Source organism: Mastigoproctus giganteus, chromosome 6 (assembly GCF_048544385.1).
Source record: "Mastigoproctus giganteus isolate SK-2022 chromosome 6, ASM4854438v1, whole genome shotgun sequence".
NCBI lineage: Eukaryota > Metazoa > Arthropoda > Arachnida > Uropygi > Thelyphonidae > Mastigoproctus > Mastigoproctus giganteus.
The window spans coordinates 207,366,336-207,379,290 of NC_143580.1; the positions used below are offsets into that span (position 1 = coordinate 207,366,336).

Genomic DNA, 12,955 nt, shown 5'->3' on the forward strand with positions numbered 1-12,955 from the left:
AAACCTAGTTTTCATCATATAGTATAGCAACACAAATAAGATAAAACTTACCATGCAAAAATATCTTTTATTTAATTGTAATCAGAATTTTCATCCCATTCAGTTCCCTCCACATTTATTTTTTGAAGTTCTTTCATTTTTTTCAAACGTTCTTCGTATCTTTTATGATAAGTTCCTTGTATGACTTCTTTTACCAATTCTGATTTAGGTTTCCATGTATAGCAATTTTGATTAGATCTATTTATCGCCTGTTTTGCCACTGGTCGATCTTTCACAGTTTCTGGTTTAAGGGAGTTTGTGGCTTTTGTTTTTATAGGGTTTACTTGGGAAAATAGTTAGACTGGTCATAAAGTTAGATAAAATCTCATATTTAGAATTATTAAAGCCATCTTTTACATTACGTAACAGATACCAAAACTCAGGGATGGTTTTGTACGAGAAATCTAAATCTTGATTTAAACGAAATGATCTCCATTCATCATCTAGAAGATCTAGTTTGTCTTCAGAAACAAGGTGAGGGAACTGCATTGCTAAATGGAAAATTGAGGATGGCGAATTGGCACGATCATGTATCACTGCTGGGTCAAGAACATTGAGACTGGCGATAATTCCATCATCATTTAGAGGAAATCTTTTTCTGATTTCCATACAAAGTTCAACAAGAAATTTTAAACAATCATTTTTAAACCTGCTTTCACTGTCACCAAGTGGTGTTGAATTTAATAAGGCCATACAACGGCCTCCCAAATATATTTTATTCAGAGGCTTATGATTTATTGCATTGCTTGGATCAATTTCAACCAGCTTGCACGAAGTAATGACTTCTTTTATGAAAAAACTAAGAATATTTTTTATACTCAATTGAAACCATTGAATAAAGTAAGTGCAATCTGAAATGCTCGGATTGAAATTCAATATTCAGGCAGTTTATTTTCTCCAGTACATATCCTAAAAACAACAACATATGCTTAGTTCCTTTGGTGATCATAGTATTGTAAATATTCCCTGCACCATCGATTTTGTCAATTTTTGATTGATACTGAAAATAAAGAACTAACGCATCCCACTGCTCAATAATAATTTTTATTACATCGCCACAGGATAACCAACGTGTTTGTGCTAATTTGGGGATTTTATGCTTAGCAGTATCTACATCTTGAATCATTTTGAACTCGTTTAATCTTTTACTACTACGGGAAAAATAACAAGATATATCTTTTATAAATATTTCTAGATATGATGGTAGTACCTTGACTGAATGACTAGCACATAATGCAAAAGAATGGCAAACACATTCCATTATAAATACTGATGGTACATCCTTTTTTAGCAATGACTGGAACCCACTCTTAGTACCCATCATAGTGGCACAATTATCACTATCAAAGCCAATGAGATTACTTATTTGAATGTTTTTTTCTATGAAAAGATCTTTTACAGCTTGATAAAGCCCTTCTGAAGTACCATTTTCGACACAAACAGTGTCAAGTAACACATCTACAACATCAAGTTTTTGAATATCAAAATATCTAACGATAAAGATAAATCTGTACTTTCATCTATTATCATTGAAAACTTGTTGTTTCTGCATATGTTAGAAATGTATATTTTTTCATGATAGGCTATGCCATCTGGTATAAGATAAGAGACTTTAGTCGCCTTTATCTGAACTTGTTTTGCAATATTGCTATCATGGAATGCTTTCTTACATGCTTCTATAAGGTGCTCACATGTGCAGATGGAATATTATGCTCAGAAATGAGTGCAGCAATTGTTAACTCTGCCTTTGATAATTCTTCATTCTCTGTAGGTTTACTTTTTGTGAAGAACGTGTCTAACGTTGAACTTGTTTTAGCAATATTTGCACTTTTTTTATGTTTAACTGTATTTTTATGCGCTAGTAACATCGATTTATTGGCATTCTTTCATTTCACAACAAATACAGTAAGACGCACCTTTTTCATTACTGTCTTCTTTCAACCAATCCTTTAATTCCGGATCTTCTAACCATTCATTTCTAAAATTTTGTGTATACCACCGTTTACTCATCTTTCTCTGTGGGGAACAAGTTTCAGACATTGTGGGCAATTTGTGGATATGGCTAATTAGCAGTTATCTTATTTAAAATGTTCTATAAAAAAAAATAAATCACTAATCCATTAACATAAAATAGAAATAGTCACTACAATTTAAATTTATTATATCACTGTATGTAGTGTGTAAAATGTAAAGTGTGTTTGGGGTCAAACGGCACCAGGGGTTTCCCCCATCTACACGCATAAATGTAAAAATCACACCAAATAATGCCATAATACCACGAACGATCACAAAAGACTGTGCAGTAAAGACCGCCTTCCGCCTCCTCAATAGGCTGCGCATACATGTTAGTAACACGAACATGTATGCTTACATGTATGAACATGTAAGCGTAATTTCATAGTGTAGAACCCTGCGAAAACTTTGAAATCCTTATACATTTGTAGTATTTTGTACAAGCACTTGAGATATTACAAATTATGATCAGGTTAGAATATAAAATTAAGAAAATTGTAAACTGTTATTAAATGTATTAAATTTTATTGTATTTACAAGAAATAAAAATAAATTTTGACTTAAAATTAAAAATTACCGAAAAAACCCAGATAATGAGATATTTTTGTGAAAAAAACCTATCAGCCCAGATGACAATCAAAAAACCCAGATCTGGGTGGAAAAACCCAGGAGTGGGAGCCCTGGTGAAAAATAAAGTAGCAGAAAAGTTACAGCAATCAAAATGTCTGACTGGTTGAAGATAAATTGTGCAGCTTGAAATTCCGTTTCAGATTTTGATAAGTTCTAGGTTAGACCAATAGCCTAATTATCCATTTGATGGTAGCCATTTTCTGAATAGTATGATTGCAACAATACATGTATTTATATTGTTACAATCATACTATCATGTTGGATCATGTTACTCTGTAATGCTTTGTCGCAAATTACACATGCCGCGCTAACGAGATCTGCAAGAAACGACAGTATCCACGCATAATAAGCTATCGAACTATGACTTGGCTCACGATCTCAACGCCGACTTGGCTAGCCGGGTGGGTAAAGTGCCTGCCTGGCAACCCAAAGGTCGCGGGTTCGAATCTCGCCTCGGGCTTGGATAAAAGCACTGCAAAAACCTTGGGAAGTGCATTATGGCCATAGAAGCCGATGCGCCAACAACTACAAAAAAAAAAAAAAAAAAAAAACGATCTCAACGAGTACAAGCGCGAGATGGTAACGCTGCACATTCCATTTCGGAAGCAGGGAATGTGCGAGGAAGCAGAGGTACTGTCAGAGATTAAATATGTCAAGATTTACGACGACAACGAAGAGCTCATACTATATCGTAAATTGTATGAATCGGACTTGGACATTCGCAAAACGATTGAAATATGTAAGACGATGTGTCAAGACAACGACCACCCTGACGAAGCATGCGGTAATGACCTTCATAGCCTAGTAACGCGACTACGAGAAGAAGATCCCTTTCGAAACTTTTACAATCATTCAAACAGCAAGATGAATGAGGTCTAGAGCTCAACCAACTCAGCGCAATTGCAAAACGCGAAAACTTGATGACCAACGAGGACTTTTGCAACTTAATGAGAATGGCCAATGACAAGCAAAAGATTCTACTCATGCATATAATTTGGAGTCTTTTACCTCCCAATCGCGAACCAATTCAAATATTCTTGACCGACCCAGCTAGTTGAAATATACAACCGCATCAGTAATACAATCGGGCACTGAACGCCTACATTACATGCGCTTCAACTGGTAAGACTGAAGCGCGTGTAATATAATGATCTTGGATGTGCTCAGCTAGATCTGAGCACATTCTAGATCACTGCCCTCAAGATATCCATTTCTCTGTTTACCAAAAGGTTTCTGCTAAGGGTGGCAGTGGTTAGCCCAAAGCCACCTAAGTGGTATGTCCCGAATCATAAACGTTTTTCGGCAACCAGCTGGTTTCCGGTTTAAAGTATTTTAAAATACTTCTTATATATCCCGATAAGAAATTTGATGCTCATTCTCTTTTTGTTTAGGTGCGTTTCTTTTTCCACATGTATGGGTTGCACTTAGGAGATCTATCTCTCACCTGTATCGAACTCGATCCTCATTATCCAGAAGGCAGAGTTATTGAACTTTGGCGTCGGTTTGGAAACCAGGGAGACTTATGGCATCGGGCAAATGTCACTCTGCCGCATATCATGTATGGGTAAGGTCAAAGTTTCACGATTTACATTATTTTCTTATTGTCGACTTTAAGGATAACAGTGACCTTTTTTTTTTTTTTTTTTGTTAACTCCTTAAGATAACAGGTAAGAAAACTGCCAATTTTAGAAATGTTTTAAAAGGTTGGAATGCTTACGTGAATAGAGAATGACTTTAAGCTTTATAATAGTGCGAATGTATCCTTATTTTGTTTTTTGTGATCTCTGACAGTCATTACGTAGCAAAATGAATTGAAAGATGAAAAAAGGTACTTCATACTGCTACGTGTTAACACCTAGTATGAAGCTTTTTTTTTTCTTTCAGTATCCCTATTTAGATGGCACTTTCTATATTTCCTTTCAAGTAGCACATGACATGGCCAGTAACAATCATGCGCCAATCAATTTTAGTTGAATTATAACTCGATAGTGATGAACAAGGCTCAGGTTTTATCGATTACTTTGGATACGTCTTGCAGTAAACTTCCTTCTGCGTCAGTCGAAGGTCTGTTAGTCGATGTGTTTCGTTGTTCCTCTAAACTGCAAAATGGTATTGGGACTTATTTTATTTTGTCTTTAAGGTTTATTAAGGTTAATAAACCTTAAGTAGATTCGGAAGGTTGGGAGATACGGCCTATATTGTATTTGCTCTTTTCAAAAATGTGTACTTTATTATGGAACATGCTGCAGTTTTTTTCTTTAGCTACTCTATAAACCAAACTTAAATATAAAAGTCGTACGCTGCTCTTTATTTCATTTATTAATATTACAGAGAATTTCTTTATTGAAATTTCTATAAACATCTCTTAAAAATACACACTTATTAAATATGCGTTTTAGAATGCCAGTTTTATTAACGTTAAGATTTTTTGTTGGTTGTTCACCCCCTCCCTTTTTTTTTCTTTCATTTCTATCGTGGAAAGCAGATTAGTTTTACGGAAAATTATCATTTTTTTGTACTCATCTTCAATAACTTCAGATGACGAAATTTTACGCTTGATTATATGAAATTGTTTGTAGCAACAGAAAGATTTAAAAATATATGACGTAAATCCGGGTATGCTCGCATATTTTCACTGTTATAAATGATTCCAGAACTAGGGACCATAAATTCTAATAATTATGGTGCTGAGAGGTTCAGAATGGATTGCACGAAGTTTTCTTTTAGCCATCGAGCTGATTATTTGAGAGTTAGTTTTTTCATGGGTGGTTAAGGCCGATAGCTAGGGAAAATTCATTTAGCTGGATAGATACCTACGTGTGTAGGGATTCAAATACATTCATATTGAGGAAAGACAGTTGTAGAATATATGTGCGGAAATTTGCCTTTAGCTAGCGGGTAGTTGATTGCTGGAACAGACTTCCATCTCTTGTTGTGGAAATTGATAGCTTAAATTTAATGCTGAGCTGAAAAAACATTTGGAGTGACCGGATGAAATGGGACCGGGCAAAATGGGAAGGTTTTTTTCCTTTATTGGCTGATGCTGGATAAGCTTGCTTTATTACGTCGTATGCCTCAACTAATGCTAAATCTTTCTCGTGTTCCTCAAATCAATCTTTCACAAATTTAGAGCAGTGAATGGTTGCATTATCACCTTGAAAGTCTTCCTGTCCATAGAGTTGCAGATTAGGTGCACTTAATCTGCAACGATGTTCACATATGCTTTGTCGTTCTCAGTGTCCTTCAATGAAACCAGAGGATAAAGGGTATTTCACATTTTAATATTCCACTCTCCATTACACCTGCTCCATCAGCCTGTATTGTTTTTTACACAACAGCTTGGTTCCAGTGCCTCGTGTGATTTCGTCCATATGTGCATTCTTCCATCATTGCTGAAATACCTAAAGCAGACTGATCGAATCATCACACGACCTGTCTATCCTGTCGCGTTTTTGGTTGATGTTCAAGTTTAGTGTCTTGCATGAAGATCTCCTACTCCAGTAGTGCATTCCTTGGAGGGCTCTTCGCATGATGCAGCTACCGATATCTTATGTTGTTTTCACATTAAATACAGAGGTTAATTCTTCTGCCGTTAATCATTCCCTACTTGATGATCCACTCCAGACGTCCGGCGCCACATTCTTCTCCTTACATTATTGGCCACAGCTACCTCTATTCACGCTTTCTGGGCATTTTTCTATTCTTGTAAGACTGGAATGATGCTAGTCTTCGGACAGTCGACAAGTTCAACCATTTTATCTCCTATAGCCCATGCAAAACCGGCACATACACTCGTATATCTTCAGAAGTCCGTGAACTCCTATCAGTTCCAGTTGCTGGTGGTTCAAACAGTATTCGGGCCACACTGCCTCACATCATGTGACGTTTTCGATTCACATTTTTGCACAGGTTTGCATACTTTGCAAATCTCCACGTTCCTTATTAAGAGGGTAGGTAATGTTTCTTCATTAACTGAAATCGTATAGTACCTGTAATGAAAGGGTCATTTAATTTGTTTTTTTTTTAAATAAATATTGATATATGTTTAATATTGCAAAGTATTAAAATTAGTAAGAGCAAAATCTTGATAACAATAATAGCATAAACTTCATTGTTAAAATAAGTCATATACAGTAGTTATTTTTTGATTATAAGAAATGTCACTGTGAAATAATAAACGATGTGCCAATTTCAAATTAGTAATTATGATCAGTGATCATAATTGCTTTTGATTTGATCTCATCATTGAACGTTCTGGAGATGAGCGTTAAAATGAAATCAGTGCAATTTTCTTAAGCTTATCCACGCTAATATACTAAGGTAAATCAAAAAGTAAAGGAAATTTATGTTAAGTAAATTTTCTTCGTATCTCATGTCAGAAAACACCCCGAGGTCACCCTATGGAGTGTTAATTTTACGCAAATTGCCTTACTTTTTGCTTTACCTTCTTATTACGATTATCAGTAACAGATTAATGACCCTTTTCAGGTTTTACCTGCAGTTCACTGCTGGTCGAGGAATGAGGTCCACAAGTGATATTGCCCTTGATGATGTTTCTCTGAGTCCAGAATGCTTCAACATAGGTGGGAAATGGTCTTCATATCTGTGTTAAATCATCTGTATAGAATATTCTAACTGTTGATGCAGGGTTAGTGAAAATCTTTTTCACTAATCCTGCAATTTTGTTTCTTTTTCTTTTAGAAAACCAAAAATCAAAAGTTAAGAATCAAGAGGTTATGTGAACGCTGTTATGCGAAGCAAATTACACAGTATTAAAAGTTAATTTTAATTATAATAACATTATCAGTTGCTGCTTTCAATTTTCGAATCAACAGAGTTCTCATAAAGTTATTACTGTTAGCTTATTACAAGCGAAATTTAAATATGATGTATTTTGGAACAAATTTGTCTTTTAATTGAAGTTAAACTGAATATAAATTTGGGATAAGTATAATACGAACAACAAGTTGACCAAGGTTATTATAATGACATTAATCACTTAATGAGCCATGTTTGACCATAGTAATCGCATCGATCTTCTTCCTCCTACTCTATCCAGCAAAAGTAATGGAACACACGTAGTTCAGAACATAATGTTAATATTTGATTGTGGAAGGCTTTCTACCGTTATCTGGTAAAAAGTCTGGTAGTAGCTCCGTTTTCTTCAGACTTCAGGAAAAACGGGAGTTGAAGTGATTTGAAAATACAAACATGAAAGTGCGAATCTGCTGGGACATGCAGCAGATAAGCTTTCACTTCCGTTGTATTTCCACTCACAATATTCTTTCCTCCAATGAGTAGAAGTGTTCCATTAATTTTGGTAGAGTAGATTGTACACAGTGTAAACAAATGTTGTTTTACTGTCGTTTTACTTTAAGTTTTCATGACTTTTTTTGGCTTATTGTAAAATGCTTTTCTATGAAAATGATCGACTGTTGAATTAAATAAATTTAAAATAACTGTTTTGGGCATATTTTGGTAAATATAACTGCCGTAAAACTTCGATTATTTTTATTTTCAGGTATTCCAGAGAACGAGTCTTGTTACGAAACTACGACAGGTAACAAATAAGCTAGTGTGCATTTCTTTTTGCTTTTGCTTTTGTAATGAATGATTACAGTTATGTAAATCGAAAGGCATAGTTCTTGAGAAGCTATTAAAGATTTTAAAGAACGAATAAGATTTGCACTACACTTAACTATTAAAAATATAATTTACTATCAGAAAAGTGCACATATATTGAAGTTTCTTTTAGTTACAGGATAGTATTCACTAGTGGTGCAAGAAAGCAAGCTTATACAACGTCAGTCAAAAGAGAGAAAAGAAAACCTTCCCATTTCACCTATCCATTTGTTCCAAAAGTTTCTTCCAGCAATCAACCACTCGCTGGCTAAAGAAAAATTTCTCAATACAGATAACCATCTCTACTTTGAATAATTCACATAAAGAAACAGAGTTCGCATTCATGCTGAGATCATCTAGATCAAAGATTGCCCTCAACGGATTCACATGAAATGACTTAGCATAAAGATTTACTTTGTAACATTTTGTTAAATCCATCACAAACACCACATCGGTTAGTTAAACTTATACAGTCAGTGAATGGTTATGAGTAATGACTAAGAGAGCCGTTTAGCATGTACAAATAAGCTTAAGAATATTTTACAGTTCTTCCTACATCTCAGTGCCTTTCTTTTGCCTTAACGTTAACGTGTTATCATTATATATAAGGAAATATTATTCATTCTTGAATTGCAATCGCAGATATGATCCCAGATTAATTATTATATCACACAGACGCCTATAACTCTAATATGACATGGGTCTCTCGATCCTGGACTCTCCACTGTACAACGAGCTGCATAAGTCATCATATCATGCTTTTCTTGATAACTCTCCACGTCCAGTCCATGAATACCGAAATTGCAGTATGTACAAAAAGGACAAACATTACAGGAGGTAGGTTTATGCTCTTAGTTAAGAAGCATATGACATCTAAGGCAGTGCATCCAGTCGACGTAATGGCCACTACATTGTTGAGTCAATTTGGTGTAACATTAGCTCTGTGAAAACGAAAATTAGAGTAGGAATGTGTTATTGGCCTCATGACTGCGATAAGTATAACAAACAGAGAAATAGAGTTGGCTATTAAATCAGAATGTCTTATAATGTGGAATTTTAACTTTCCAGATATTAGCTGGAACTTCCGGGTTGGTCAAAAACACACTAGCAAGATTTTTGTGGATTTATTAGATGGCTGTTTTCTACAGAAGCACTTCAAAGAGACAGCAAGAGGAAACTGCACACCTGCGAGGTGATCTTATTGAGGTGTTTAAGGCTTGGAATGTATTGAGCAAGCTCAATGCTGATAACATTCTGCCTCTTGCTCAGACTACGCACATGGGTGGGCATAAATTCAAATTGAAGGATGGTTGCATGATACATGTGGGGAAGTTTGCCATCAGCCAACATGCGGTTAATTGTTGAAACAACTTCCATTATCTGTTGTTGTGAAAGAGCAGTTTGAATAAATTAAAGAACTAAACAAATAATTGGAGGAGATGGACTGGACAGATGATCTGGGAAGTTTTTTTTTTTTTTTTTGGAGGCTACTGTATAAACTTGCTTTCTTGCATAATTTGCCTACTAATACTAATTCTAACATTACACAACTAGATACTGATTTTGTCCTCGGCATTGAGAAAATCTAGTTACTACTTGGAGCGCTTTAATGATTCCCACGTAATAATCCAATTGGGCAAAAGACATGTCCAGCACAGTGACTGATAGCACTGTTCTTCTAACACATGGGCAGAAAAAACATGGGTTTGAATAAAATCGGGGAATGAAGAATTTTAGTGAGTTTTTTTTTTCACCCCTTTGCCCAGTCAGTTGTGGAAGGTAGCATGACTTTTCATTCAATCAAAAAGTCATAGAATTCTGTGATCAGTTTGAAGCAGTCAAAGTGATCATAGAAGACACTTACGTCCTCCACAACATACCGAAGACTCGTGGACGTAACTGCCTCAGTTCTTAATCTGAAACAACTGACCGCAACTTCTCTGAGTCTGAATGATTTAAGTCTCAACGTTTCCATTTATGTAACACAGTCGACATATACTAGTACATGCTTACAGTCTCAGTAATTATCCTCACCCAGCAATATATATAATATAAACCATTGGATTTAGGTACATGTGAACTAGGTAAAATATTTATTTCGTAGCTAATTTTGTACTTTCTAATCGGTATACCTTTTTTTTTATTTCTGTTTTCACACACTGGCTTCACAAATCAGTCTCCCAGGACTTCCAGCACAAATTCACAATGGTCGCAGAACGACAGCTATTTTTGAAGTTATGATGCTCCTTTGAAGGTATGGAATTGGTCCTGTAGCCCTACAGGACCAATTCCATTTGATTCGCACTCCACATTTCGTGGAGCGTTGGACAGTCTTTATAGAAGTATGCGGACTTTTCTTAGATACCTCTGTCCCTTCGAATTTCTTGTCTTTCCCAAGAACAATGCAAAGTTCTTGTTTACTAATTTGTAGTAGAAACTTAATGGTATTGTGTTCCACTCCTCCTTTAAATCATCTCCACTAACGCAGATAATAACAGTTTTTAACCTTCTGTGTTCCCCTACATCCGAATAAGTTGGGTTGAGGTCGGTCTCTGTGCTGGCCACCGCTTTGTTCCGATATCATTCTCCTAAAATCACTCATTCACAAACTTTGCTGCTTTGTGACATAGGGCATTATCGCATTGGCCCTCTTTTTTAGCGCAATGAATATAATGTTTTACGCCTACTTGGTCGTTTATTGGGTTTAGTGTTATTTTCTTCTGGACTTCCATTTCTTCAGCAGGTTTACGTCAAGACCAATGGCATCCACACTTTTCCATACATAACATCCAAGTGTTATTCTTCCCTGAAAATCTGTTAGCTCTTTCATTATGCGTATAGTTCATCGTGTACGTTTGAAACGAATTCGGGGGTAACCATTAATCACCTTTATATTCCCAAATACTTGCACATTATAGTCACACAATTTTCCATGTTTCTCTAACGAATTCGTTTTTATTTTACAGAACCTGCTCTGGAATTTACTTTATCCACAACTACCAGCCCAAGAAGTAGTAAGTACTTTCGATTAAATTGTTCATGCATTGAGTTACGATTAATTGCCACGATATTCAGTACTTGGTTTTTAACATCAAAAATTAAGAGTCGAACGCCACATTTTAATACAGAGAATATGTGATTCTGTGTCCTATTTGTTGCTCAATGAGTGATAATAACAACAACGTAACCGTTTCAACCATGTTAGTTTGCATTATTTTTTCAAAGATTGCGCATATTATTATCTGTTATCATTGATCCTTATTTTAATTTGGTCGGTCCCTTTAATGAATTAAATCGGACTTGGATAATGAGAAACCATGCTTAAACATACTGGTGTCCATAAAATATATCTAAATATAAATACATAAATTTTAATATCTGCTAAACTTCAATGCCTGCCTGTTACTCATTTTATCGTTCCTTCAGAATTCCTGTTCACCACCTGTGGCAATCGAGGACGTTATGGGCCATCTACAGAACAGTGTGAGCAAGCTTATTTCAATACTAGCACGCGAGTAGCTGTGGCAAAGGATCCACCTTTGGCTGGAGTTCAGATGTGGTCTGTTCCTGAAGATGGCGTGTATACGTAAGTTAATTCTTGTGCGTGTTTTCTGTAAGTGGCTCCTAAGAGCAACAAAAACATGTTATTTTAATGACGTTCACTGGAACGGATGCAAATCATTTGTAATGTAAAAATTAATATATGCCAGTTATTGTTAAAGTTAATATCAACGTACTCAAGCTGATCATTTAATTTGCAAAATGGCAGCGCCACCGTACTATCACTCAAGCTTCTGCGAACTGCCGGTAGATGGTATAAGAGTATATATCCAAGAATACGCTGATGCAGTTGCAAGTTCTCAGTGTGCTTCCCAAACCGTGTTATCATTTCTCTACACACTTTCTCGCGGTTTTATTCAGATCATGTGTCAAATGTGTGGAATCTGGCGAGCAGAGATTCACGACATTTTAAGATACTCTGTAGCATTCGCATTGCACTGCTACATAGCCAACGGAAAGTAATTCTTCTGTCTTAATCCAGAATCCCCCAGGGCTTTGCACTGGAGTAGTGTAGGTCTTCAGCTGTCCAGGCCGAGTGTAGTGAGTCACAGATTCTTGACCTGTACTGCACTCGTGTCATTTTAAAACTACAATTTTTTTCTTCAAACATTTATCTTCGTTGTTTAGTCTTCAACTCTTTCATTATGACCCCTTAGTGTGAACTGCGAAACGGTTCCCACTAAGAGCATGTAACTTAAGACAACTTGGAACTTTTAGTTGTATTCATGGAAATGCATCCGCCTGTCATCTACCGGCAGTTCGCTGACATTTGAGTTGAGTGGTTGTACGGTGGTACTGCCATTTCGCGAATTAAATAATCAGCTGGTCTGATCCTTTTTAATTTTAATACATTCCAAAATCTACTAAATTATTGAATGATCTTTATAATTGAATTATCTTTATATATTATTTTGAGCAATTCATTTACATTAATACGGCATCTAAACTCTGAACGGTGCAGCCTTTAAAATTTACCTCTCCTTCCCAAATTTTTCTCGGCCATAGTCTGAAATCCTTTTCAGTACTATAGTTTCTAATTTTCATAAAAGTTTTTTTTTATTTATTTAAGTAGCCTTCTGAAATTATTATT

General features: G+C 35.6%; 1 protein-coding gene across 2 annotated transcripts in view; it reads left to right on the forward strand.

Annotated features, from left to right (window-relative positions):
* The window catches only part of LOC150084908 (leukocyte tyrosine kinase receptor-like), a 236,984-nt gene that overhangs the window by 154,512 nt on the left and 69,517 nt on the right, over positions 1-12,955 (forward strand). For both annotated transcript variants that reach the window (XM_090376698.1, XM_090376700.1), the window contains exons 7-11: positions 4,074-4,246; positions 7,171-7,265; positions 8,204-8,242; positions 11,271-11,318; positions 11,731-11,890. In XM_090376698.1, coding sequence (XP_090232824.1) covers positions 4,074-4,246; positions 7,171-7,265; positions 8,204-8,242; positions 11,271-11,318; positions 11,731-11,890 — 515 coding nt within the window. The remainder of the gene's footprint in view (positions 1-4,073; positions 4,247-7,170; positions 7,266-8,203; positions 8,243-11,270; positions 11,319-11,730; positions 11,891-12,955) is intronic.